This window comes from Prunus dulcis, chromosome 6 (assembly GCF_902201215.1).
Source record: "Prunus dulcis chromosome 6, ALMONDv2, whole genome shotgun sequence".
NCBI classification, from domain to species: domain Eukaryota; kingdom Viridiplantae; phylum Streptophyta; class Magnoliopsida; order Rosales; family Rosaceae; genus Prunus; species Prunus dulcis.
The window spans coordinates 22,774,568-22,802,485 of NC_047655.1; the positions used below are offsets into that span (position 1 = coordinate 22,774,568).

General features: G+C 39.1%; 5 protein-coding genes across 7 annotated transcripts; 2 read left to right on the forward strand and 3 right to left on the reverse strand.

The window, feature by feature from the left end:
• Positions 1-1,067: 1,067 nt before the first annotated feature.
• LOC117630481 lies at positions 1,068-2,024 on the reverse strand. Its single transcript, XM_034363190.1, has one exon. The coding sequence runs from the start codon at positions 2,022-2,024 to the stop codon at positions 1,068-1,070; it is 957 nt and encodes a 318-aa protein (XP_034219081.1).
• A 2,943-nt stretch (positions 2,025-4,967) lies between these two features.
• On the forward strand, positions 4,968-9,494 carry LOC117632844 (interactor of constitutive active ROPs 2, chloroplastic). 3 transcript variants are annotated; one of them, XM_034366442.1, is made up of 4 exons: positions 4,968-5,281; positions 6,432-6,519; positions 7,161-7,344; positions 7,554-9,494. In XM_034366442.1, the coding sequence occupies exons 2-4, from the start codon at positions 6,500-6,502 to the stop codon at positions 9,174-9,176; spliced, it is 1,827 nt and encodes a 608-aa protein (XP_034222333.1). In that variant the 5' UTR covers positions 4,968-5,281; positions 6,432-6,499; the 3' UTR covers positions 9,177-9,494. The 3 variants fall into 3 exon arrangements, with proteins under 3 accessions (XP_034222333.1, XP_034222334.1, XP_034222335.1); XM_034366443.1 differs by having other exon boundaries at positions 7,164-7,344; XM_034366444.1 differs by lacking the exons at positions 4,968-5,281; positions 6,432-6,519 and adding an exon at positions 6,751-6,934 and having other exon boundaries at positions 7,164-7,344.
• A 162-nt stretch (positions 9,495-9,656) lies between these two features.
• Positions 9,657-18,370, reverse strand: LOC117630482. The gene is made up of 10 exons (XM_034363191.1): positions 18,147-18,370; positions 15,099-18,029; positions 13,929-14,097; positions 13,212-13,409; positions 12,838-13,098; positions 12,359-12,393; positions 12,186-12,278; positions 11,796-11,946; positions 11,030-11,682; positions 9,657-10,805 (listed from the first exon to the last, which is right to left on the reverse strand). The coding sequence occupies exons 2-10, from the start codon at positions 17,997-17,999 to the stop codon at positions 10,089-10,091; spliced, it is 5,178 nt and encodes a 1,725-aa protein (XP_034219082.1). The 5' UTR covers positions 18,000-18,029; positions 18,147-18,370; the 3' UTR covers positions 9,657-10,088.
• A 1,008-nt stretch (positions 18,371-19,378) lies between these two features.
• On the forward strand, positions 19,379-24,712 carry LOC117632477 (probable DNA helicase MCM8). The gene is made up of 16 exons (XM_034365962.1): positions 19,379-19,605; positions 19,817-20,075; positions 20,176-20,398; positions 20,481-20,644; positions 20,794-21,051; positions 21,378-21,473; positions 21,570-21,722; positions 22,018-22,088; positions 22,171-22,289; positions 22,628-22,757; positions 23,221-23,272; positions 23,418-23,574; positions 23,712-23,886; positions 23,960-24,130; positions 24,212-24,325; positions 24,461-24,712. Exons 1-16 carry the CDS (start codon positions 19,420-19,422, stop codon positions 24,512-24,514), a joined length of 2,382 nt encoding a protein of 793 aa, XP_034221853.1. The 5' UTR covers positions 19,379-19,419; the 3' UTR covers positions 24,515-24,712.
• Positions 24,680-27,176, reverse strand: LOC117632478 (pentatricopeptide repeat-containing protein At3g09650, chloroplastic). The gene has a single exon (XM_034365963.1). The coding sequence runs from the start codon at positions 27,068-27,070 to the stop codon at positions 24,848-24,850; it is 2,223 nt and encodes a 740-aa protein (XP_034221854.1). The 5' UTR covers positions 27,071-27,176; the 3' UTR covers positions 24,680-24,847.
• Between the last annotated feature and the right edge of the window lie 742 nt (positions 27,177-27,918).

Sequence of the window (27,918 nt, forward strand, 5' to 3'; positions counted from 1 at the left end):
ATTTTATTTTGGATAGATTCATTATTATTATGACCTAATTTGCTTGCTTATGTTGGATTTTCCTTTACTTATATCAGGCCTTCATTAGGTTAGGCATATGATGTGTATATAAGTTCAAGTTTATAGTTAGTTTAGTTACCAAATATGTACTTGTTTGCACTAGCCTTCAATCAATTGTATATATACTATTTACATAGATATATTTATTGTTTGAGCTTGTATAGTATTAGTTGTTTTATTAATTTATAAGGTTCCCTGCCCACTTCTACCACTAGTGCTATAAAGAAACTCTCGAACACGGTTTTGTTTTTGTTTGATATGTTAAATTTCACTTTTTTTCCTTTTAGTATTGATTTTGGAGAAGAGAGAAAAAAACAACGACTAGGTTTTTAGTAAAAAGCTCATTTTGGCGTGACATATTATACAAATATCCATATAGAGCCTATTTGGAAAGAGAAATTCAAAACTAACAACTTGTTTTTTTTAAAAAAAAAATTAATTCTTAGTGTTCTAAGAACAAATTAGATTATGACAAGTGGCTAGTTTTGAATTTCTCTCTCCAAATAAGCTCTATATGAATACTTGTATAATATGTCATGTTAGAATGGGCCTATTCATGAAAAGCCCAACCAAAAAAAAAAAAAACCCCCAAGCTTACCAAACAATAATTTTTAATTACAAACTTGGGTTGGGTTACAACTTACAACTTACTAGAGACTGTTTTTTGTTGGGTTCTTGTTGGACTTTCTTTGTTTTTTTTTTTTGTTTTTTTTGTTTTTAAAATTCTTTTGAGGAGGTGGGCTTTCTTAGTTGTGTGAGCCCAACGGATACACAGAGGAATCGGATAGAGTAGTTTAGTAGTTTTCACTCTCTGCCTGGCCTACTGTTTGAACCACTACAGAATGGGAGGAGTTCCTGTTTTGGTTAACAAAGATCATGATGATGTATGACATTCTCATAAATTTAGAGTTCAGGATGATATATGAGCAAATAATGAAGGCATAGAGCTATCTTTGCTTGTGGAAAACATGCATTTCCAGTCATAAGAAAATCTGTTATCTTCCTAATCATGGAAGATTTTTATTTTTGACATTATATATGATTACAAAGCATGGAAGCACAGCCTCCGAATTCAAAACCACAAGCCTTTTGGGCTTACTAAATTGCTCCCCCCATTCCATGGCAGAATCAAATTCACCCTCTTCCTCATCCATGAGCCCATGTGCATGATAATGAGCAATGCGCCCTGCAATCACTCTACACACCACAATGGCCTTCCTTGCACACTCTTCTTTCCCAGAACATTCCTTGGCCGCCTTCTCATGTGCCTTCCCACTGTCGTGGACGAACGATACAGTCCCGTCTCCGGTGTCAAACCCAGAAGCTATTATCCTGCAAACTTGGCAGCATTTCTTTTTACAAATGGTTGAGAAACCATTGATCCCTAAAGAACAAGTAATGGCGGCACCATGGAATTGCAGAAGCTCATTCCCATCAACCACCAACCTCTCCACCCTCTTACGAATCCGATCCTTTTCGTACTTGGATTTCACCGTCTTCCTATACTCTTCAAAACCATGAAGAACATCCAAACTGTGGTGCACCCTCAACACCTTCTCAATTCTGAGGCCTACTTCACCAACCCAACCTGAGTGGATAATATTCTCCACAACACCAATGGAAGGGTCCCCTCCAACAAGCTCCGAGACCAAGTTAATGGGTTTTTCAGCTTTTGTTTTTGTGCTTTTTCTGGACTTGCTTGCAGAGGAAGAAGAAGAAGCTGCCTTGGGGCTTGGTTTTTCCTTGGGTTTTGAAGGCACTTCCTTTCCAATTACAATACCATGTCGTTTTGAACCCTTTGGTGGAGAAGCAGAAGGGTCTTCTGGTTTTTGTTTCTGTGGGGATCTGGGTCTTGGCTTGGGCTTGAAACACTTTATGGTGGAGCTGGGATGGCAAACCAGAGCAGCCAGAGAAGCAGCAATCAGGCATCTTTCCACCATGCTTTTCTTTGTGAAAGTAACCATTGCTGTGCACCAAAGTGCACTCAAAAGATTTTTAAATCTCAAAACCCAAGATTCTAGTCCCAAAATTACGTTAACTTTAAGGCAAAATGGGAAAGTGGCTGATTTAATTGCATGATTTGGGGTACCAGACCAGACATTATCGTATCATATATCACCAATAAAATCGCATGCCATATACATAAATACACCAACCGTTAATGGGCCTTATAGCATTTGGGCCCAAACTTCATGTTGGGCCTAAATCATAAGCCTAAATTCCCAACAAGCAAAACCCACCAAGCATTTTGCTTTATTGGGTTAGTGACACGTGTATAACTAACTAACTCCGAGCGACTTTCAACAAGTAAAAACTGCAAGGCTTCTCGAGATCAAAAGCGACATGCATAGAAATCTTGTTGGCTATAATTCTTCCACCACTGGGTGTTTTGCTTCGCTATGCCTGTAAGGTACAGTCACGTTGTCATTTATTAAATACAAAAAATTGGTGTGTTATATGTTTAATATTTAATATTCATGCTGATTAATTATTACTAATCATGATTAATATTTAATGCTGCTTTAATTTTTGCGTGTGTTTGTCGGTTGTTTGTGAAATTGCAGGTGCAATTTTGGATCACCTTGTTGCTGACGCTGCTGGGTTTCCGTTGGATCAAATGGATCAAGCTAGCTATTAGTCGTCTGTTTGTGTAATGCGTAAATCTGATAGCCAATTGGACATATTTTAAGATCAAAATGTTTTATTATTATTTTATCACTAGTGATGTTTTCGATTTCCCCTAGTTTTATGGATAAATCAGAGCTTCCAAAACCATTTGATGCATAAAATGGTAAGGGCAGAGTCAATTTGATTGATTTGATCTGTTTGATTATCAATATTGTAAAACATTTTCTATTTTTACCACCAAAAAAAAAAAAAAAAGTATACAACAAGGGATAAGTAAATTTCTCTATTGTTATATACGCATATTTGTGTACAAACGAGGTTGAGAAATTACAGAGTTTTGGAGCTAAAAATATGATTCCAAAGAAGTTTTTGTGGACAGATGTACATGATTGCATGTTGTGTAGCTAGAATTAGGTTTAATACATAAGCATGTGAATACTGAGAAGAAAAATACTACTAAACTAAGAATCGGTTCTTTTATAGTATTATGGTATTCCAAATTTCCAAATTCAACAAATTGAAAGAGAAATAACACAATACAGTCAACTCCTTCATAATATTAGATCAACCAAGTGATGACCACTTACCAAATGAGTTCCACAAACTCCATAATACTCATCATACATGTTGTAATACCAATTTAATATTTGTACTTTAGTAGTTAACATGATAAAATAAAATAAAATATATTGCAAATCTGTTAGTTAAGCAAATGCAATATTATTTCCATAGCAATTTGAGAATGATGTAATTTACAGACAAAGATCCCTCTCTCTCCCTACCCTCTCCTTATCTGATTTTGATAATTGTACAAGCAACAGATTATTAATTGGATGCCTAGCTAGCCTAGTTTCTGTAGACTAGTAGCTGTTTAAACATGCTATCAGTGGAGTCTACAACAACCAAAGCCATGTTTTCTGATGCATTTTCAGCAATGAGTGTGACTTTCCCTTGCTTTTAAAGGGTCTTGCTTCTGTGAGTTGCTTTCCTCTTCATGTTCAAGGAAATGATCAAAATTATAAGCTATTAAAATAGCAACTTGCTTTTATTGCAAACAAAGCAAAGGCATAGACTAAACATATGAATATAATAGTGCCCTACAATAGAGGGCATGTGCCAATACATGACCTTAAAACCACTTACATTTACACTAGAAGAACACTTCACACCACTTATGGAAACTATCTTCCAATGTTTGCACATATGCTCAAAATGATTGATCATGGAAAAGGAGGGCCTACAATTTGGGAACATAAATAACTGCAAGTACAAAGATGTATGGCTATGTTTGATCTATGTTTATATCTTAGTTTTGGTGGTTCATTGATGTAATTTTGGGGGGACCCCCATGAAGCGGGGACCTAGCTCATTACCAGCCATTTGTGTCCTGTAACCACAAAGCAGGTGGCTTAGTACATGTCATGGTTGAAAATACGGCCATGACCTATTTAAACTGTGTCTCATTAGTCATTATATATTGATTGCATTGACCCAGCATGAGTCCTAAGTCAAGGGGAAGGTAGTTAAGATTCCAAGTAAAGCTCGGGGATCTGCACATTGGCTATGGAGTCTTAAATCATGAAGAAAACTATAAAATGGAAGCTTTGAACAAACCCAAGTGTGTCCCAATGCTTGTGCAAACCAGCTGTTAAGAGGTAGATATGTGAAGGATATGCTTAATTCAATGAACCAATTTCAAAACACATGGAAATTGAGGGAACCACAACTCTTTCTTATTTTAAGTAATTATAGCTTCAAACTCTGATTAATTAATACTTTTAAAAATGGATCATGTGTAATCCCAAAACCTATTAAAGCACGAGAGCATTTTTAGCATTATTTATTCGCAACTCCTTATTGTATGGTTGGTTTATATCAATCAACGACTAACAGTTATATCGCATATATACATGAATAATTTACGTTAACATTTTTTAAAGCGTGATTAGTCATATATCATAGAGCGCACCTAAGATTCGTTTTATACTCAAAAGAAACTAATATATAAAGGAATTGAGAGACCAACACAATTATGCATAGGCAGACCTAATAGAAACAAATCATTGGGGATTGGTTTAAGATGGAGCACAGGATATTACTATAATAAGTAAATTAACCATTTGTTTTGTATGTTGGAACTTGGGTTAGTGCTGGACATAGAGCTTTGCTGTTCTCCCAAAAACTATTTAGGTAGCTGTAGCAATCACATAGGTAAGTAAGAGACCCATCACCATACGCATGTGATTGGGAGCGTGAAGGAGAGCGTTGAGTAATTGGAGCGTGACGCCAAAAACATCTTCTATAGCGAAATAGCCATTGCTTTGCTCTGTTGCTATCTTCCCTCCCTCCACTGACAAAAACAAAGATATGAAGAAAAATAGTCTCACTCACTTGGGAAGTGGGCACACAGAAACAGCTGCTGAAGAAGCTACCAAACCCTCCCAATGCTGCAACACAAAACCAAGCAAACACCAAGGTTTTCTGCCATTTTGAAAAGCTCCTTTTTTTCTAGTTCATAAACCCAACATCAGCTAATTAGTACTAACCAACCTGAGGTACATAGCCACCCCAGTTGGACACAGAGATCATTCTGGTAAGAGCAAACTTTTGGTTCTCATTACCAAACATTTCCCATTTTATGTTATCCTCTTTAACTTGATTCTTCTTTTTCTTTCTTTCCTTCTATTAAAAGTGTGTTAGCTTTTGTGGGTTTAAAGGGCTTGTCTTTGTCAATTTCTGGGTTCTATTGCTTTTAGTTTGTTCTTATGTTTTCTCAAATACTTAAATGTCTGGGGAACTTGTGGTTTTGAATGAAAATGTGGGTTTCAGTTGAGCTAAAAGTTTCTTACTTTGCAACCTCTGGTTTGTAAAGCAGTCTCTGGATTTTGAAGGTTTGACAGTGAAGAAGAGCTGAAGTTTCTTTCTTTTCATGTTTAGCTTTTGAAGTGTTTTGGCTTAACCAAAAATGTCGTTTTTTGTGTGTGGATTTTGCTAAGCATAAAGGTCCTATTTCCAGTGTCTCTCTTTGAGCTATTCATGTGCTAATTTGCTTTAGATCTGTGATAGAACCCAGTGTTCCACGGATCTAAGCGTTTCATCAAATTGGGGCGGTACTTAGTAATTTAGGATAATTGAAGAACACTTCAAATCATATTTGCTTGCATTGGTGCATTTCCAAAAATATTTTGTTATTGCTTTTTAATTTCAAGAAAGATTGGATGTCATCAAATAAACAGAAATGGTGTCCATTTGTGCTCTGCTGGGTCCAATATGCCCACAATCAATTACTTATTAACACAAGGGCCCTGCTTTCATCATGAGCATTTATGCAAAATAAAAAATAAAAAATGCCAATCCTACGTGGTTATTGTTGTCATTTTATAACCCTTCTTGCCCCTTTGTGTCTTTAATCATTTGTCTGGGACATAGTATAAATACTGAGTAAAAGGGTGGGAAAATGAGAAAAAGGTAGTGACATGGTTTGCTTAATGAAACTTGCAGGTGCAGCTTTCTTTTATTTTACTTCTGAATATTTTGTGGGTTTGGTTGGTAGTAGTGGTGTTAGTTTCTGTGGACTTTCTTTTAAGGCAGGTGTGTTGTTTGTTTGCTTGTTAGGTTTTGTACTAAATACGGATCTAAGGTGGCCATCCTTTTTGACCCCTTTGCTTGTGTTTTTTTGTGCATATATAAGATATTCTCTTTAATGTTTCTTCTCAGCCAAAGGTTTCTCTGAACTGCTTCAGGTGTTGTGGGTCAGGGGATTTGAAAGGGAGACAACACAATCAGCACTTTTACCAAATAGATATACAAGATGCAGACACCAAAAGCAAAGTAAGATTAACGTTTATTGGCTTCTTTTATAACTAGATTAACATTTATTTGCTTAACTTGTAGTGTTCTCATAATCACCATTAGTCTTTGAATTATGCGTAAATATGCAGATAAGTTGTAATAATAGAAAAGCATTAAAGTTTTGAGCAGTAATTTACTTTGAGCTAGTAAAGTGTTCATAAAACTCATGTGAGTTTTAACTGAATACAAAGTATCATCAAAATTAAAATGCTGATTTGCAAGTTATAATGCTATAGAAGTCCATATTTTCTCGGCCTAGATTGCATATCTCTCTGCATCTGAAAATTAAGTTAGACAAATCAAAGAAGGTGCCTTGGAGAATGTTGGTTATGCATCATATCCCTGTGGGTTTCGAAGCAGCCAGCCCAATGCTTGTGTAACTTGTGATTATAAGGTCGGTACAAATATTGTTGAACACACTTGAAACAAAATTGTATTAGCAAGAGTTTCCTAATTTAGCGCTTGTGGTGTAATTTCTGAAAGCATAATTAAGGAAAAATATCTTTTTTCAATCTTTCATGTTCTTGATGGGTTTTTGGCATCAACTTTTGCAACTCATCATTTACTCTTAATGTTTGATGCATGTCTTTTAATGTGTATATCCCTTTCCTATTTGACAGCAGAATTGGATCTTTGGAAGTTCCTCAAAGGAAATCTCCAGCAACACCTCGAACTACTCATCAACTCAAGACGCCTAGATCGGAGCCTGATTCGGTATCCTCTCCTAATGTGGCAACTAGGACGCCGAAAAACAGAAGCCCAAAAGTCATTGAGCGCAGGTCACCACGAAGTCCAGTAGCTGAGGTATTCCATGATAACTTCTGAGTTATGACTAGAAGGTTCTCTAGTGTTTCACTTATCATACTTGCCAAAGCTAATGCATCCAATGCTGTTCAACTTTTTTTGATCATCTACCTTTTTTGTCATCTATGAAGATATCATAGTTTCTTTTATGCCTTATTCTAGTTGTGGATTTCTCATTGACTGCTCCTTTTCCTCGGTTTGATCTTCAGAAGAAGCAACCAAAAAGAGTGTCAGATTTGGAATCACAACTTACTCAACTCCAAGAGGATTTGAAGAGGACAAAGGACCAGTTGAACTCATCTGAGTCACTGAAGAGGCGATTCCAGCAGGAGGCTGAAGAAGCTAAGAATCAGATAATGGCCATGTCTGCAAAGATTGAAGACTCCCAACAGCAACTGCAGGAACTTTCTACTTCTGAAGATGCTCGTGTGCAAGAGCTTCGTAAACTTTCTCAGGATCGGGATAGAGCATGGGAGTCTGAACTTGAGGCTGTCAAGAAGCAGCGTTCAATGGATTCCACTGCCTTGGCTTCTGCCATAAATGAAATTCAGAAACTAAAGGGTCAGCTGGAAAGGGTGGCTGAGTCTGAAGCCACCCAAAGCAGGCATGCAGAGTCAGCATATGCTGAGATACAGAACTTGAGAATGGAACTTTCCGAAACTCTTTCCCTCGTTGAGAAATTGAAAACCGAGCTCAATGATTGCAAAGACTCTGAAGCCCGGGCCCTAGAAGTTATACAAAACACTCATATGCAATTGGAAGCCGCAAATGCAACCATAGAAATGCTAAAATCAGATGGGATCAAAGCCACTGAGTCTGGCAACTCGTTATCACTGGAGTTGGAGCAATCCAAAGCTCGAGTTAAATCACTGGAGGGTCTTGTTAGCAAGCTTCAGGCAGAACTGATTAATAGGAACAATGTAAAACCTGTTCAGGAAGATGAAGAAAATGAAGAAAGAAAACAGTTAAAAGCAGAGGTGAGTTCTTTGAAATCTGAAGTGGGTCAATTGAAATCTGCATTAGAAGCAGCTGAGGTCAGGTACCAGGAAGAATACATTCAGAGCACATTGCAGATTAGAAGTGCATATGAGGAAGTTGACAGTGCAAAATCTGAATCATCCCAGAGGGAAGCTGAACTGACAGCAGAACTGAAGAAAACAAAGGCTCATATTGAAGAATTGAGGGCACAGCTGATGGATAAGGAAACTGAATTGCAGAGTATATCAGAGGCAAATGACGGGGTGGCCTTGAAAATTGAGAAAAATATATCAACTGAAAATGAATCTGAACTTGCACTGGAGCTAAAGGCTGCAGTGGTAGAGTTGAAGGCAAGTTTATTGGATAAGGAGACGGAATTGCAGAATATAGCTGAGGAAAATGAAATGCTCAAGATGAAACTTGAAAATAAGGAAATGGAAAGGAATAAAGTTAATGATGAGGCTGTTGTTTGGACAGAAGCAGCAAGGGCTGCCGAGCACGAGGCTCTGATGAAACTTGGATATTTAACGGAGGAAGCAGATAAAAGTACCAGGAAAGCTGAACGGGTGACTGAGCAGCTGGATGCGGCACAGAATGCGAATATGGAAATGGAGGCTGAGTTAAGGAGGTTAAAGGTGCAGTCAGATCAGTGGAGGAAAGCCGCTGAGGCAGCTGCTGCCATGCTTTCAACAGGAAACAATGGGAAACTTGTGGAGAGAACAGGTTCTCTTGATAGCTCCTACAACCCTCTGAGTTCCCCTTATTCAGAAGACCCGGACGATGACTCACCGAAGAAGAAAAATGGGAACATGTTAAAGAAGATTGGGGTGTTGTGGAAGAAGGGCCAAAAGTAGATGGAATTATGTTGCAGGTTTGCTTGATTCAGTATGTTCTGTTATTCTGTTGTTCTCTTAGTTTTTATCTTGACAGGCATTTTGAAGGATGCTAGGCTGCTAGCACCTGAGTTTCATATGGCTATGAATATGGATATGGATGGACTCGATCAATGTTGTATCTTATTTTGAGTCTTTCCATTTATGTTATAAAAGCAGTGGGGTAATTATGTATGAATCAGTGACAAATAACATGAAGATTGAAAGATACATTTTATTATGCTATTTGGGATGTGATATGAAACTCCGTCTGGTATATCAATTGGCTAATGATTTTCATGTGATGTGTGAGAACCGATAAGCATTTGGCTAATTTACCAAATGAGCACGTTTGGCCCAAGACTTTAAAACAAAAATTTTACCGTGTTAGATACCTAATCGCTTAGAAATACCCTTTTAGGCATCAAATTAACCAAAACCAAAACGAAAAAATGTGCATAATGAAACAGACAAACGCACACTAACATTTAATTTCCAGCTGAAGTGCGTTGTTGATATATGCACTAAAGAAACAATTTACAATGCAAACGGGGGGACACATCCAATTGCAAAGTCCTACAAGACAATCCTTCCTATGTGACAAGACCAACTACAGTCATAACATTTCACCATGCACCATCAAGAGACAAGGTGGCAACATAAACATGATATAACTCAAATATAGCTTCTACACTGCTGCACTATATCAGCTTATTCCCTTTTGAGAAGAGGCAAGGTGATCGTTGAAACGCCGAAGCAACCCACGTGTTGCGAAGTAACTTATAATAAAATGATACTCTTTTGGTGGCCTTAAATAAAAGACACAATCAATAAACACCCTCTCACATCACAGCTCAAGAAACACCAGCATTATCTTCACTGCTGAAATTGAGTTTAGGAGAGAGAATCAGCAGCAAGCATTTGCTGAGTCTCCGCCTTTATGTCCACAGCTCCGACTTGTCTGCTCAAGCCATCAACCAAATCTTCGATATGAGTTCTTTCCGTCTCCTTCGCTTTACGTGGTTCATATGTTGCATCTTCACTTACTTTCTCAGAAGGGGTCATTTTGTCAGCATCACAAGTGGAACTTGAATCAGAGATAGTAGTAGACCCTCCATCAATAGGAGTGACTTTTGCAGCCTTTACATGGGAATGACCCTTCAATGCTGGGCTCACTTTATCTTTTGAGAAAACAAGGCAGTCCTTCGGCCCTGCAGCACAGTTTTCTTGTTCATCAATGTCAATACCATGTCCTTCAAATCCAACTTTCTCATGCTTCAAGTGATTTTCTCTACCAGATTTACGAGACCCTTTACTTGGAACTTTTGGAGATATGCTGTTCCTTGAGGGACTAAAGACCTTCTTTGCAGCATTTGATGCTTGCTGAAGTGGTTTTGGAGACTTCGGTTTCATATTAAAGGATGTATTTTGAGCATCAGGTTTTTTATTCCCTAATTTTGCCACAATTCTAGCAGGTTGAAGCTTTCCCGGCTTTGCCTTGTTTTGGCCCCCACCCTGGGTAATACTTCGTGCCCCACTTTTAGGCAAGCCACTAGGTATGACAGGATGAGGCTGAATACTTCCATTGGGAGAGGGCAATACTGACTTCACCTGCATAAAGTAAAAAACTATGTAGGTTATTTAAAAGAGGAAACAAAAGAAAGATAAGGTTTGCTAACATAAGTTTCACCACATTCACCAAATATTACTTCTAACTTATTTAGCCTAGGCCTTCTAGTAGCAGTGTAGTTTATCTTATTCAACTTAGTAACTGACTTGAAACAATAACTTCCCATCTAGAACACGACGATCAAAAGAGGCAAGGCAAAACGAACCCCGTCAAAGAAGCCAATTTTTGGTGATGGCAATCGTAATCCGGAAGGTTTTGAAGCTAGAGGAAATGCACCATTTTTTTCGATTGGAGCTTTCACCGAACACTGACTAAGTAACTCCGTGACCTGAGTCTCATCTCCAGTTGAGCTTTGATCATAAGCATAGTTCTGCAAATCCAAAATCTCTGGTGGATCACCATCTACAGAGCTGCTTTTGGAAGATCTTATGTCAAGGCTAGCTCTTGGACTGTATGACATTTTTTTTAAAGTCGAAATTGATGATGATGACTCTGAGGACCATTCGCTGACAGAGCTAGAAGGTGATGTGCTAGTAAGCAGCTTTGTCTCCAGCACCATATTAGTTGACAGATGAGATTTCCCAGACTGACTTTTATTTCCTGGTTCAATTCGTGATGGTGTTTCCCAGGTTGAACCAGAGGAAGGTGGATTACCAGTCCTGGAATCAGTTTTTCTTTTGGGGTTGAAGGGAGATTTACCAATGTTGTTGGATGAAGTACTACCAGAACTTCCAAATGAGGAAGAAGCTACTTCTCTCTTGGCTGTGGGTGAAGAACCCAAGGATGATCTAGATAATGGTCCAGGACGAGGCACAAATCGGGAACTTAAGGGTATTTTTGGCAATGGAGCCCCTCTACCTGCAATGATCAAATTAGGTTCAGAGAGTGACAATTTAGACCACAAGTAAAAACTGCTCGGCCTCTAAGGGAAAAAAGATGAATAAATCTGACCAAACAGAAGTTCTTGTTACCAGTTGTGCTTTTGACATTATCCTTTTCCATTTTCATAAGGTTGCCACCCAGAGAAGCCCTCTTGGTTAATCCTGTTGGGCTAGGATTAGGCTTCCCTAAAACCTTTGTTCGCTTCAAAAGAGATGTAGTTGACTCTCGTGCGGAAACAGACTTCATTTAAAGAATAAAAGAATTGTGTCAATTACACAATATAAAGGTCAGAACTCGTTTTCATAAAGTTTAACCATCTGTTAATCAGCATAGTCAAGTATTATCCCTGCAATTTTGGATCTAAATAGCATGAATCACTTCATAAGTTGGTTGAATCATCATTATATTTTAAGAGTTATATCTCAGTAGCATATATTACAGTTTTAACTGCTTATTACTACAGTGAGTCATTTACGTACCTGTGATATTTGTGGACATGTAGATAAATTTTTCATTTTCCCTGGTTTTTGCACGTTGATACTTGGCTTCTTAGATGGAAGTCTAGGAATCACCTGAAATTTTACACCATTATCTCAGATATTCATATGATCTTAGCATTACAATGAAGCTTCCAGGCATTAACTAAGCTTACCTTATCTTGAGAAGCAAAATCTACCCCCTTCGAAGCTGAAAAACGGAAAATGCCTGGTTAGTTTAAGGAATAAGTCTCCAAAGAAAATATAGGCTGGTAAGAGAAGTGTGAAGGCAATGGCACCATGAAGGTTTCAATAATTTATATAAGTTCCCTTCATATAGGTATTATCTGTACCAACACCACCATTATGAGAGAGAGAGAGAGAGAGAGAGAGAGAGAGAGAGAGAGAGAGAGAGAGCAAAGTAAAGAAATCAATTAAATTTCTCCCATCCTGCCAATTTTCGAATTTATTTCTAAAATTACATTGCTTCAAGAATTGGGGGGGGGGGGGGGGGAGAGGAGGAGAGGAATAGAAGAAACAAGTAAATTTGTGGCGTCTGCTCTGCAACCAGGCAGAAAACTTCGAGCATATCAACCAGACAAAGCAACACTCTTTTTTGTTATATACCAAATACAAGTTATAGAAGTATACTTACAACCGCTAATTTTGGTTGCTGTTACTCTCGAACCCTCCATACTTTCATCCACTACACCTGATGCTTTATTGGATTTCTGGATTGACGCTCTTACATCTTCAAACAAATTGGCCTCAATACTTTCTAGTGTCAAAGTATCACTTTCTAATGTGGAGATTGAATCAGTGGATCTATGTATTTCCTCTTGAATTCCAGGTAACATATGTTTTCCACTCTTTTCTCCTTCAATCATGGTAGACAGCTCTTCAGGATCCAGAACACCTGAATTCACAAAATGTGTGTCCCCCGCTATGAATTTGGATGTGCAAGACAGAAATGACCAAAATGACATTGACTTATAAACTTCTGAATATCAAATCTAAACACAAGCCCACCTGCACTGGTGAAAAAAGCACTATCCCATGCTAAACTTTTGCGCAAATTGTACTTGCCACTTCTCTTTGTCATTTCTGGTTCCAATGACTCGGAGGGTTGAGTTACTTGCTCGCTTAGCTCAAGGTTTTCAGGCACGTCCTCCAATTTGTTAGCAACCATAGCCTCAAACAACTGAAAACTTCTGTGTTCCTGATCTTCTGAATATCACATTGTGAAAATTAGGTTAGATGTCACATCAACCTTGCGAATAATCCAAAATCATTGGATAATCAGGGCAACAATATAGAAATTATAATATCACAAAAGGGCACTTTTCTTTTCCTCTCATCCCTCGGGCCTAAGCCTCTGCACAAGATACTTGTATAGCATCATAAATGCAAGACTTGAAGAAAATCATTTTGAGACCAGATAGAAAACCAACAAACATAAGGTGTTTCTGCACTAAGAAATCAATTTGTTGCTCTCATACAAACTTAAGCTTTCATGTTCTGATTCAACAAGTAAAAATGTACGGCGCAAGAACAATTTGCCATTTTTGTCATTTCAATAACATTAGAATCAGCTATGGCCTACATATGGCAACCCAATAAAGTATCCAAAACTTAAACATCGAAAGCGAAAAAAGAACAAAACTTGTCTACCAAAACTAGAAATAAATTGTCATAAAAAATAAAAAATAAAAAAAGAGAAGAAAATTTGCTAAATTGCAAGAGCACCTGAAATTGAAAACCGGCGGTCTCCAGCATAGGAATTGATGAGCGAATCGTCCTCAGACGAGACGTCGATGAGACTGAGGCGTCTCTGCTGCACACCTGCCTTCTTGTTTATCAACTCGGTTTCGTCCATCTCGGAGCTTAAGTGAAATCGAATCGGACTGGATCGGGGTTACAGTGATGGAAGGAAGCGCAGGTCGTTTTTTGTGTGGAGAAGGTGAAATATTTTGAACTTCACAGAAGCGGCGGTTCAAATTTGGAAAAAAAATCGAATAAAAAAATGGAAGTTTATATATGTGTCGCGAAAGTGAGATAATGGGAGCGTGTCTTGTGTGTATGGACCCTGATAAGGCCCATAGGCCCAATCTCTTCATTTGTGAAACTTTTTTTTTTCTTTCTCATTTCTCATTCTCTCATTCTACTCTCTCTTTAAAAAATAAAAATAATTTATAAATATTCTAGCACTTCAAAATAGTTATCCTACATACTTTCCTCTTCATTTTTCCTGATGAAATAATTGAAATTTAAGATTGCATTCACAATTCAATAGTAGCTTCTTTTAAAAATAAAAATAAAAACGAGAATTACCGTTTTCATAGTCAAGAAATATTCTTGTGACCAATTTTATGAGACCATGATTATAAAGAAAGTAAAACAAGAATTTCTCTATGGTTGTATTCAGCCACGGTCCCATGCCTAGATTTGACCATGTCCATGGTTGATATCATTTGTTCTTCAATTTGTTCTTTATCACTTTTTACTTTCTATTTTTGGTCAACTAATAATTTTACTTTTAAATAAAAAAGATAGTGGAAGACAGAATAAGTCCTTTAAGGTGTAATATAAAAGAATGTATTCCGATCATAGAAATGAGACTCAGAGATAGGTTTCGAACATCTGATAGACAGAGCAAGAGAATTGTAATATTGCACCAGATTAACTGATACTTAGAGCCGATTAGGAAATAAGCTACATGGATTAGGGATGTACATATACTGGTTTGGCCTTCGTCCTAGCAATTCCCACAAGAATATTGAGTCAACTACCCAAAACCCTATGGTTTCTTGCTTGCAAATTTGGTTAAAGAATAAATTGAAAACGAACGGTAACTTCATTCATGAGATTTGATACAAAGCGTGAGTTCACTCATTTCATCAAAGTTGAGGCATCTTAGTTAGCTGCATTGCCTTCCAGAGATGTTGCAGGTTTTCTGCCTGGCTTTGTCGCATTGGGAGAAGGTGATGCTTTACTTGGTGTAGGCGGCAAAAACTTGAGCCGGTAACTGACAAGTGAAGGTCCAAACGTACTGTATTTTCCGGTACTGCTGAAAGCTGTTTCAGCATCAGATCGCCTCCTGAAAACCACCGTGGCGCGGCTACTCTTCCTCAGCACCTCAGTCAAAGGGCCATAGCAGCTAAATATTTTGTTCAGATTCGCTTCTGAAGGGACAGACTCCAAGTCTGTAAATTTCAAGATCAGGGCTGTAGGTGAGAGATCTTTCTCACAACTCTCATTCATGTGAAGAGCTGGCTTTGACGTTTCCAAATCAAGATCTCCACCACCAATTTTCTGTTCAGAATCCAAATTGGGATTCAACTCAAGACTTGATTGTGGTTCAGCGGTAGAGGTATCCTTATCGGTTGGAGCTCCAGGAACTAACTTTCCATTTTCATTTTGATTCTTGAGTGATGGTTGCTCATGAGGAATTGCTTCTGTCTCAGATTTTTCAGTAATGCCTGAGCTGATTGATTTCTTCCCAGTCCTGGCTGATTTCTTGCCCAGCTTACCACCAAACAATTGGTTTAGAGACAGTTGATGTTCCTCTGGACCAGGGCAGTCCAGGCATATGGTATTCCTAAATTCCGAGAAGCAAGTTATTGGGGAAGTCAAGAAGCTGTATCCGTTCATGGGATTGATGGCAGCCAAGTAGAGCTGAGACAGCATCTCATCAGGAGATGGGTACTCCCTTCCAGCCAGCCTTTCAGTTTGTGCTTTCTCTGATACAGTTTTTACTTTGCCTTTATCCTGAACTGCACCTTCTGTGGACGTTGCATTGTAATTCTTGAGTATCGGACTCAACCCACTTAGTTGGCTTGCAACCCTACAGATCCTATCTCCAACTCTAAAAGCCTGTTTATTTTGCAGAGAATTACTATCAGGCCCTGTTGATGAATCACTTCTCCATTGCTTGACTGCCGAGTCGCCAGCCAAAGAATCAACTGCCTTTCGTTTCTTACTGGAAGACTGTGAAATCAAATTACAGCCAGATTTCCCTTCTGATCCATTCTCACTCGTTGAAGTAGACAAATACTTCTCGGCCACTACATCAGACAAGCTTTTCTCCTTTTTACTTGGGCGCATACTATCTCCAGATATGTGCTTGCGCTTGCGTGATGAGTTATCTGTACTTTTTGATTTCTCCATCAAATCATCATCCTTAATTACTGGAAGTGCATTTTCAGTTACTTCACCATAGTGCTTCTTTTCCAATAGCAAAATGTCATCATCATCCAGCAACCCACCAAGCATACTGAACTCTGGCAGCTCAGAATAACCCTTACAGCGATAGAAGGCTGATAATTGGGCCCGTGATGTTACAAGTTCTAGTCTATCAGCTCTGCTATATGGAAACTGAGCCAATTCTTTTATGAACTTAATGAGTTTCACAGGTTCAAAAGAAGCCGCACTTAAAGAACTGTCACCACCATCCCTTCTACTTGCTTCTTCCCTGATCCCAGCATTACGAATTATCTGAGTTTTCAGTTTTGAATATACGTCTTTGGATATGCAAGAACAGGCCAAGCCAAACTCTACCCGTCTTGAGACTTCATCCAAAGCACAAGCAATTGCATCTTGGAATTCTTCTATATCACTCTGCTTCTCCATCTGAGAGAAGTGCTTCAAGAAGGGCTTAATCTTTGGTGGTTCATTCCAAGCAAAAGTTTGATCCCAAAAATATGCTATCAGATAAGTGCCTTTTTTAAAATACTTATTTGCCTTCTCTGATGAAGCCAAAGGATCACAGATCTGACCAGGCCACCAGGGATGACTTCTTACTTTGCCCCATACTAGATCAGAACCATGGAATTCTAGTTCTGAGGAAGTAGATTTTCCATTTACATCCATTGACACATTCCCATCTGTTCTCATACTAGGGTTTGAATCAATAACCATACTGGGCAAATTAGGCCCCTTTTCTGTATTCTTAGAAACCCATGGAGCATCATCACATGTCAATTTATTTTCGTTGGTCTGCGCTTCTACATCAACTTCCAAGGCCTGATTTTCTAGTCCACCACTGGTTAACATCTCAGAGTGAGAACTTAAATTCAAGTCTTTGAGATGCAAAGACTCATTGTGGTTGACAACTTTCTGGTCCACAGCTACGATGTCATCTGTTACTTGTCCAACAGATCCTGTAGTTCCCAAAGACTCAAGCTTCACATTGTCCTGCATAGAACTTGAAGCATCAAGACTCTGCTCTCCAGCTTGGCCCTGCTCCACATTTTGACCCCTTTCCTTCTCAACATAAGCTATCTCGGCTACTAGAGCAACGTCCTCTTTTTTGTCATCTCTCATTGAGTCATCCGTTCCATGAACTGCTACATTCAGCTTCGCCTCATCTCCATCCACAGCACTCACAATTTCACTTTCTGCACATTCCCTCGAAATCTCATCTTTCCCTCTATCCTTTTCGAAACTGAATGAACTTTCGACAGTCCTAAAAGTATCCTCAGATTCTAAAACCAACCCTTTATTATTTGCTGCAATCCCATCACCCCCTGCACCAAATTGAGGTCCCTCCAAACCCTCTCTACCTTCCCCGCCATCAAGCCCCACCTGTGACGAAACAACGCTTCCTTTCTCCTCAGTAACTCTATCTAAAGATCCTATTTTCACTTCAGAATCTTCAACTATATTTAACAATTCACCTTTTGGTCCTTTTCCTTCCAAACCCTCATTTGTTCCACCGTCCCCTACTTCAAGGCCCATATCATCAAGTTCTACTGGCTCAGAGAGATTAACCCCATCGTCACTTGGGTCAGACAAAACGACGTCGGCGTTCAGGTCCATAGAGTCAGATACAGTCAAACGTATAAAACCCTAGAAACCAGAATGAACGAATATTATGTCTATAAATAGTCAATAAACCCTAATCATGGAGAACTGTGCACAAATATCGAAACCCAAGCTGAAGAGAAACGAATGGAAACAAAGTACCTTTCGGGCTTGCTCCGTCTAGTGGCTTGAAATCCTTCAATGTGTCAAATGTTTGAGGCCTCCATTTCAGAACCGAACGAAGAATTTGTGGTTTTCCGTTTCAAATCGATGACACGAAGACGACCCGGAAATCTTCCGAGGACACGTGGTGGAAATCGGCGGGAGTTGTGTGGTTTATTTTGGGCGAAAAGTTATAAGCAATTAAATCTGCTACCGCCTTGGTTTGGAAAGTATTTAGATCAATTTTTGGAATTTAAAGTTTAACAGTCTATAAGAGTGGCAATTGTCGCTACTCGCTACAGTTGTTATTGTTTGCCCAAACAAACCCTATCTTCTAACTATATAAATTCCCTGCAATAGTCACAACCTTAATCAACCACATAAGATATTCAAACATAATAGATAACATTCAAAGTTTATAAAAATATATGAAGTTTCACAATCGTCTAAACGGTCTATCCTGTAAATAAATCATTATTATGTGAGTAACAAGTAAAACAATTACAAACAATTTTCAAAAATTGTTCGAGTAATAGCGCAAAGTAAGTTGCTTAGTAGTGTTACGTAAAATAATCCTAAAATGTCACTTAACAGTACAAATTAATCTGTCAAAATTAAGTTTAAACATATTCACAGTGGAGTTCAAATTATTATTTTTTCTCTTCTCAAAAGGCCTAAATATCGAAATTGAAGATGTCATTACATGAATTTTTGTCTCAAAATTGTTAAAATGCTACAAATACCTTAGCATAGTACGTAGAGCTATGTGTAAGGTGGGTGCCTAAAACCATCTCATGCCTACGTGTGACTCCGCCATTGTTAGAGCAACATATAACGTCACTCTTAAAACAACAATGACCCAATCATTTTTTTTTAATCTAAACAAAGGCTAAGGACTTAGTATTTTTGTAAATAATTAAAATCGTCTAATCCAACCAAATAAGAAATTAAACTTATAAATATGCGATATACATTTACAAGGGACAAAAAACAACTAATATTATACAAGTAAACATTTACTTATATCAGGTCCTAATCTAACAAAACCATTCAGATTAGGTCCTAATCTAGCCAAGACAAAAAATAAGCCCAACCAAAACAAAATCACAAGTGTAAGAGCGACCGACATGTCGGGTACCGACAAACGACTTCAAATTCACCACCGTATCGGCGTAATCTTTCATTCATTTCTCTCCCGCCAAAACCCGGGATTTTTTCAACAAGCACCAAAAGCGCATAAGCAAAACCCGAACTCCCTCCACTCTCGATCGTCATGTACGGAGCACCAGGGAGGAGCTCAAGCTCGAACAACGGCTCCTTGTGCGCACCTGGCTTCTTCAGCATCTGGTCCACCTACTTGGCTCAAATCGAGCTCGGCGACGACAAGCCATGGCTCAATCTCACACATTCGCTCATTGGCTTCTTCTCTACGACACTAGGCCAAGTTCTCCTTTCCCAGGTCAAATTCCTCACCTCCTTCAGCTATGAAATTTGTCAATTCCTAACAAAATGTATGATTTCATTAGGTTGTTGTGCTTGGTTTTGGCAATCAATTGCATTAGTTTGGTTTTGGCAATCAATTGCATTAGTTAGGGTTTGCGTTTGTGGAACTTTGAATTTTGAGTAGAATTTCATAATCTGGCTTATAATTAGAATTATACTTGGTGCAGCTAAAGGACGATGGTGCTGTTTCTGTTCTGTCAATTGACTTTGAGAAATTTCGGAAAATGTGTGATGTTGATGATTTGTATGTGGCACTAGAGGAGAAACCCAAGATAACCCTCTTATGTATGAGCGTTGCAGCTCACCAAGTCCTGTTGACCCAGTGGGACAATGACCGGGTGGAGGAGGGTATCAAAGTTAATATCCGATTGCATAACTACCCCGAATCTATGATTGCTTTGAAGAATTTAAAAGCTGCATATATAGGTATGTAGTCTAGGCCTTTTCATTTTTCATTTTAACCTTTCATATCTTATATATTTAGAAGCATTTGAAGGTAATATTTGATTTATTGGTGGCATGACAGATAAGCTTGTATCTGTGCGTGGCACTGTAGTAAAAGTTAGCACTGTCAAACCTCTTGTGGTGCAAATGGGTTTTGACTGTGTGAAGTGTAAGACAAGCATTACACGCATGTTTCCTGATGGGAAATTTTCACCACCATCAAAATGTGATCTAGATGGGTGCAAGAGCAGAAATTTTAACCCAATTCGATCTACTGCACAAACGATAGATTTTCAGAAGATAAGGTAGGTGCTTTGAATATCAAGCAAATTCCAATTTCACATTTACCTCCATTGACCTTGTTGAAATTCGTTGATACCACTTAAGGATACAGGAGCTACTAAAGCCTGAGGATCATGAAGATGGCCGGGTGCCTCGCACAGTAGAATGTGAACTGCTTGAAGATCTTGTTGATGCATGCATTCCGGGAGACGTGGTGACTGTCACTGGGATTATAAGAGTCATTAACAATTACATGGACATTGGAGGAGGTAAAGAAATTCATCCTAATTCATTTCAGTACTTTATGCATCCAGTAACAATTTATATCTTATTCCTATGTATGCAGCGGACCAGAAAAGAGGACAATTCAAATTCTCCCCTCTAATTTAAAATGGGTAATTTGTTTTGATTATTTCAGGCAAATCAAAAGGAAAGAGTCAAGGAATTTACTATTTGTATCTAGAAGCTGTTTCAATTAAAAACTCCAAGTCACAGTCTACGCCTGAGGATGTACAAGATTCTAATTCTAATGATATGACACTTGTTGATTTTTGCTCATTCTCCCCAAGGGATTTGGAATTCATTGTGAAGTTTTCCGAGGAACATGGTCCAGATACCTTCAGGCAACTACTACAATCTATTTGTCCATCCATCTATGGTCATGAGCTTGTTAAAGGTAACCTTATATACTATTTCTTCATCTTACAGTGTCTCCATAAGTCTCATGCTAATTAATCTTTTTGGTTCTCTCCTAATTCACCCTCCTCATTTTTTTCTTGTATTTTATCACTGTTATTGTGATAAGGAGGCATATTATAAACCATATGAAAATGATAACATTCCTTAGATTATATATGAGATGCGAACTATGATACAAGTTACTTATGGATAATGGTACCTGCCTGGTTTCTCAAGTTCTACATTTAATTTTCTCCTCATTAAGCATATCTTTTGAATTTGATAAAGCGGTATAACAATGCTAGTTTACTTGTTTTTCACCAGCGGGCATAATATTGGCACTCTTTGGGGGTGTGAGGAAGCATTCAAATGATCAGAACAAGGTTCCTGTTAGAGGAGACATTCATGTCATAATTGTTGGTATGGTTGAACTCCATCATGCTCTTTTAACGGTACTAAACCTTGAAAGTTGTGCATGGAAAGAGAAGATGAATTTGTACCACCTCATTTTGTTAGGTGATCCTGGACTAGGCAAGAGCCAACTACTGCAAGCAGCAGCAGCTGTTTCTCCAAGGGGCATTTATGTGTGTGGTAATGCCACAACCAGGGCTGGTCTCACTGTAGCTGTTGTGAAGGATCCTATGACAAGTGATTATGCTTTTGAAGCTGGTAGTTATTTTCTTTCTTTCTTTCTTCATCTTCTTTTTGTTTTTCCCTTTTCTTGTCAATAAAGATAGTCTAATGCTTTTGCTAACTTATATGTAATATCTTCTTATGGATGTTGTACTTATGATTAATTTCACAGTTGATTGGTGAAATTTAACTAATAGCCCCCCTCCCTTCTTAAAGGGGAAAGTACATATTAATCTTACAATATGTATTCTGTTATTATAGCTTCAAAAGAGTGATTATATTAAGCTATTGTCTCAATGCATTCATCTATAATAACCAAATCTTGGATTAGGTGCCATGGTACTTGCGGACAGTGGATTGTGTTGTATTGATGAGTTTGACAAAATGACTACAGAGCATCAGGTTTGTCCCCAGTGGTTTTATATTAGTTTATATTGTCTAACTTCTAAAAGAGTTGCTTGTCCTTATATTGAGATTGTTGCAGGCCCTACTGGAGGCCATGGAACAACAGTGTGTCTCTATTGCAAAGGCTGGATTGGTGGCAAGTTTGTCAGCACGAACTTCTGTCTTAGCAGCAGCAAACCCTGTTGGTGGTCATTATAAGTAATGTTTTTAATTTAAATTGTTGGTGAGAGGACTATTATGATGGATAAAATGTTCTGTTGTTGTAGACTTTGCTCCCTCTGTCATTGCTTATATTTACTGAATGAGTCCTATTTCATATCCCCTATAGTCCTTTTGGAGAACTCTGTCAATCAGCAGATTATCTCACTCTGTCTTTCTCTCACTTTCTCCATCCTCCCCGCTCTCTTATTGCAATTTCATTAATCAGTTGCTTATGTGGACGAAATACTTCATCAATAACATAACATATCTGTAGCTGTGATATCATGACATTTCAAACCCGCATTTTATGATACCAATAACATTTCCAATGGCAGCCGTGCAAAAACAGTGAACGAAAATTTGAAAATAGGTGCTGCTCTCCTATCACGATTTGATTTGGTTTTCATATTACTTGACAAACCAAATGAACTTCTGGATAAGCGAGTCTCGGAGCACATCATGTCGGTAAGTTATCCTCTCTTGGCCCTTCATAATGTACATATTTTTATTAGTTACATGCTATTCTTATCTCATTTGAGGTAATTGTGTAAGACACACCAACTATGTTTTCATGACTTGCATAAAACCTGTCATGTGTCATGGTGTCAATTTGAAAATCGTTCATATTGGCACTACATGGAGTTTCAAAATTTATCTAGACAATGCAAGTCATAAACTGTGATACAAAATCAACATTGAGATGTTAAAACCAAATTTCTTTTAGGAATTACAAGCAAATTTTGTCCTAGAAAAATAGAGTATTTGCTAATCTCTTTTGATATTACATGCTTGCAATGACATTTGTTCAGTATGCTAGGAAAGTATTAGTAAACAGAGTTTAATAGAACTTTGTAATGCCAGTTGCCAAAAAAACAAAAAGATTCTTTGTTCAGTGCGTAATTCAAGGATTTGGTTGTCTATCATGTAGCTTCATGCTGGATATGGAGAACATTCACCAGCAGCAAAAAGGATTCGTGGAGGTATGTCCATATAGAACCAGACTTATTAATTATTTCTTGCAAAGCATTGCAAAGCAAGGTAGCAATTGCATGTCGTGAAATACAGTTCCACTTACAAAAGATTCTCTCTTTAACAAAATAATGCCTTCTGGTTCACAAAATACAGCATCACAGAGTGCAGAAGGCATAGATATGAATGGAGAAGGTGGTTCTTTGGTTTCAAGGTTGAGGCTTGACCCAAACACGGATGGTGATTTTGTTCCATTACCAGTTCAACTCCTACGCAAGTATATTGCTTATGCAAGAAATTACGTCTTTCCTAGGTGATTTTGGCATGACCTTTGCCTTGTCACTCGTGTGCATCTGATTGCTCACGCAGGAATTGTGATTCATTTCTATGTTTTTTTCTTTGGTTTCTCATTTTCTTTTTGCTCTCAATTTTCAATTTTGGGTGAACCAGGATGTCAAAGCCTGCAGCAGAAATCCTGCAGAAATTTTACTTAAAACTAAGAGACCATGCTACATCTGCTGATAGCACACCAATAACGGCAAGGCAATTGGAGAGTCTGGTGAGGCTGACACAAGCTCGAGCTAGGCTAGATTTAAGAGAAGAAATAACAGCCCAAGATGCAACGGTTAGTTCTAATTCTGCTCAGATGAGTTTGGACAAAGTTCCTGGATCATTCTACCAGAGTGTCTTCTTTGCAGGATGTGGTTGAAATCATGAGAGAATCCTTGTATGACAAGTACATTGACGAGCATGGTGTTGTGGATTTTGGTCGAAGTGGAGGAATGAGTCAACAAAAGGAAGCAAAACGGTTTTTAAGTGCCCTCAATAGGCAATCGGAGTTGCAGCAGAAAGACTGTTTTACAATATCGGTATGTCACATTCTTTTGTGTGCTTCTGCAATTATCATGCTCCATCAGTCACCCACGTATTCATGTACTCTTTTATTTCAGGAAATATACAGTTTGGCAGATAGGATTGGCCTAAGAGTTCCAGACATTGACACATTTGTTGATAACTTAAACAGTGTTGGTTATCTGCTCAAGAAAGGGGCAAAGACGTACCAGGTACTATATAACCTTCTTTACTGCGATCTGGTAGTAACTATTCCAATGTGACAACACAACAATAGTTCCATGTAAATCTCAATATCTAGAATTTTATATCATGCAGCTTTTATTTAATCATAATTTTTTGTTCAGGTACTATCATCATCTTATTCTCGGAGTCAATCGTCATCAAGGTCAAGAGGCTAAGGTTAGTCGAGCAATTCAGAGCGCATTGAAAATTTTACATCTTGCATCTGAATTTTGTTTCAGAGTTCTGCTTCAAAAACATTAGTACTGGAAAAATCTAATGCCAAAAACACCATAGTGGCATAATTTTGTATATAATTTTGTAATGTAAACAGTTCAAGGACATCATTTTCAATCACCTATATGATAACATAATTATTTTACATTGGAATATTTTCTCACTTTCTCAGATTTTGTAAATACCCTAGAACTGTTTCTTTTCTACCTTTTTGAGTAACAAAGTATACATTGACATGCCAAGTGGTTCAGCTGAACCAGAAGCATAATCATACATCACTCATCTCCATCTATAGGCTCTAACCTCCATTCACTCCCATAGTAAGAATTGGGCAAACCCAGCCAAAATTTGAAAGCCTCAGCTGCTCTCTTCCTCTCAATCCTCCTGTCCTGCCTGGCTTGTGAGGCATGCTTACTAGTAAACATCCTAGAATGCATCTCCACATAAATTTTAGTGAACTTTGTCTTATTTGGAGGGATCCCATTCTCTTCCATACAAGCCACAATCTCCAAAGCTTTCTTAAAGAAAGCAGCCCTGACACATATATCAGCCAAAGTATCTAATAGCCCTTCATCGGGTTTCAGCGTTGGCGGATCGGAAGGATCGGAAGTTTCCCCTTCCTTTTTCACCCTACATCTCTCCTTCACTTCATTCCAAAGCAAGAGTGCCTCCCCTGGTTTTCTAGCCAATGCAATTCCGTTGGCAAGGCTGCCATAAGTGGCCACGTCAGGGTGAAACCCATTGTCTTTGATTCTCTGAATGATTTTCTTGGCTTCTTCGACTAACCCCATTCTGCAATACGCTTCAACCAACATATTCCAAGCAACCAAATCAGCCTTTACCCGAGGATCGTTAAGCATCTCATCAAACACCTTGTTAGCCAGCTTCGGCTGACCCGACAAGGCAAAAGCTTTCATCAAAGTGGTGTAACTGATCTTGGTGGGAGCAAGTCCTCTTGTTCGCATCTCATTAAAAAAGCCAAGAGCCCCAGCACTGTCGTCAACCAGTATGCATCCATCAATCAATATATTATACGAAACCACATCAGGCTCAATCCCAGCATCATCAGCCATCTCCCTAAGGAGCTCCTTGGCCTGGTCTATCTGCAGCTGCTGGCAATAACCTTTGAGAAGAATATTATACGTGATCCGATTTGCAGGCACACCAACTCTTGTCATCTCTGCAAGCACTCGCCGAGCACGGTCCATTGAGCCGGCCTTCACAAATGCAGAAATAACAGTCGTATAGGTTACATGGTCAGGATGGCTTGAGCTATCATCCTGGTGCCTCAGTGCCTCTAGCATCCGAACGGTGTCAGTAACACGGCCAACGTTCATATAACCCTTCATTAAAGTAGTGTAAATCCTAGAGTTACAAGTGTATGCTTTAGGCAACAATGGCGGCTCACAATCATTTGCTCTAACCGAATTAGGAAGCAACTTCTCAAACACATCCCCATCACTTAGACTCGACTTTGAATTATTCGAATTCAAATCCCTTAAAATCTTGCACAGGTCTCTCCTCCCTTCCCTCATTGCTTGAACCATTTGCTCTGCGGTTTCCAAATCACCGAAACCAACATAAGCTGCCACCAGCGAATTCAACGTTGTCAAACACAAGGTAATGCCCTTGTCAAGAATCCTCTCCAACACAAAAACAAGCAAATCCTTCCTTCCAACTCTGGCGCACAGTTTGATCATAACATTGTAAGTGAGCACATCAGGCTCAGCACCATACTCAGGCATTTCATCGAACAGCTTCAAGAATCTCTTAGTATCCCCCAAATTGGCACAGGCATTCAGCGCAGCATTGAAGGCTGCCGTGTCCGGCCGCGAGTCAGCGACCAACTCCGGCTCCGAGAACCGCCGGACACGTCGGGTAACTGAATGGAAGAGCTTGAGAGCGTCGGCAGGCCCGTCATCCCCAGTGGCGGCGAGCCGGCTCACGACGGCACTCCAGGCCTTGACGTGAGGGAGGAAGCCGGAGCGGAGCATGGACTTGACAATGGATGCAGCATAGCGGGTCTGGCCAGCCTTGGCGGCAGCGACGGCGAGGAGGCCAAGGGAGTTGGCGTCGAGGTGGCGGAGTTGGCGCTCATTGCGGAGGCGCGTGATGATGGACTGGGCGCGAGTGAGGCCGGAATGGGAGTTCTGGTAGGAGAGTTGAGAGAGCAAGCGGCTGAGGCAAGTGGGATTGGGCAAATGGGTGGATTGGGTGTAGGCAATCCAAGCCTCCTCTGTTTTTCTCTGGCGGAGGAGCGTCAGAAGCTTTTGGTCTTCATTAGGTAGTGCGGCGGTGGCGGCGAGAGAGAGGTCTGAAGTTGGGTTGGTGGGGGGGTTGGCGGTGGCGAGTAGGCGAAATGGGCGCGTGGGGCTGGAGATGGAGGAGGGATAGTGTGGGGAAGAAACCCAATGGAGGGTGAGAGAAGAGTGGGTTGCAGGAAATGGGTTGTTGGAGTTAAAGGTTAGTGGTGAAGAAGATGGTGGTTTGAGGTTCATGTTTGCTCCATTTGGGAGAGAGAGAGAGCGAGGGGGGTCTGATTAATTAAAATGATCGAAGGAAGAAGAAGAAGATAATGGAGATTGGGGTTAAGAAGGGGAAGGGGAAGGGGAAGGGGAAGGGGGAGGAGATAGTTGAAGTTTTGGGTGAGTGGAAGTGGTAGTATGTACGTCGACTATATTCTATCCTCTTGTTTACTTGTGTACGCAGTAACTTGCAGATAAGTTCAGTTTCTATTTTCGGTGACCTACGGTGACAGTCAAGTAAAAGAAAATGCTATTTTTGTAAGGAATTACAAAGTTACTCGACACAAAATTATTTTGGTAATTTGATGATATCGACACAAACGGTTCGTGGGGTTTTTTAAAATAACTTCTTCAGCCCGCTCGGATTTAAACCCAAACCAAAAAGTCAGGGGGACGGAAGAAAAAAAAAGTTATTTGTTAGTTAAATTCCAAATCCATGAGTGGATTAGATGACAGATTTGCTTGTGATAATTCAATTCAGTCTAATTGATCTCATTAAAACTGAGGAGTTCATCCTCAAAGCAAATGGAATTTTAACTCCCGTCAAATTCCAAAATAAAGAAAATTAAATGAAATAGACAAGTGTGAAAAGCCCATTTTATTTGGGGAGAGGCTACTCCTCATCTTTGAGGAGCCAAGCTTTTTCCAATTTTATTTGTTTATCGCACCAAAGTCTTTCAATTTGGCTGGAAGAAGTTTCGATGTTGAAACTAAACTTGGAATGACCCAAAACTGGGAACATATTAGAATCAACCGAAAATTCTTCCATTTGATACAAATTTCCAATGTTTACCATCATCCTCACATCTTGATCACCATTT

What these genes read in the sequence shown, in the direction of transcription:
- LOC117632478 (XM_034365963.1), bottom strand. Translation starts at nt 27,070, where the DNA reads ATGAACCTCAAACCACCATCTTCTTCACCACTAACCTTTAACTCCAAC.
- LOC117630482 (XM_034363191.1), bottom strand. Translation starts at nt 17,999, where the DNA reads ATGGACCTGAACGCCGACGTCGTTTTGTCTGACCCAAGTGACGATGGG. An exon ending in CCGCCGGTTTTCAATTTCAG is followed by an intron (nt 13,410 to 13,928) that starts GTGCTCTTGCAA and finishes TGTGATATTCAG; the next exon opens with AAGATCAGGAACACAGAAGT. An exon ending in AGCAACCAAAATTAGCGGTT is followed by an intron (nt 12,394 to 12,837) that starts GTAAGTATACTT and finishes TCCGTTTTTCAG; the next exon opens with CTTCGAAGGGGGTAGATTTT.
- LOC117632844 (XM_034366442.1), top strand. Translation starts at nt 6,500, where the DNA reads ATGCAGACACCAAAAGCAAA. An exon ending in ATGCAGACACCAAAAGCAAA is followed by an intron (nt 6,520 to 7,160) that starts GTAAGATTAACG and finishes CCTATTTGACAG; the next exon opens with CAGAATTGGATCTTTGGAAG. An exon ending in CACGAAGTCCAGTAGCTGAG is followed by an intron (nt 7,345 to 7,553) that starts GTATTCCATGAT and finishes TTTGATCTTCAG; the next exon opens with AAGAAGCAACCAAAAAGAGT.
- LOC117630481 (XM_034363190.1), bottom strand. Translation starts at nt 2,024, where the DNA reads ATGGTTACTTTCACAAAGAAAAGCATGGTGGAAAGATGCCTGATTGCT.
- LOC117632477 (XM_034365962.1), top strand. Translation starts at nt 19,420, where the DNA reads ATGTACGGAGCACCAGGGAGGAGCTCAAGCTCGAACAACGGCTCCTTG. An exon ending in GCCAAGTTCTCCTTTCCCAG is followed by an intron (nt 19,606 to 19,816) that starts GTCAAATTCCTC and finishes TACTTGGTGCAG; the next exon opens with CTAAAGGACGATGGTGCTGT. An exon ending in CATTCATGTCATAATTGTTG is followed by an intron (nt 21,474 to 21,569) that starts GTATGGTTGAAC and finishes TCATTTTGTTAG; the next exon opens with GTGATCCTGGACTAGGCAAG.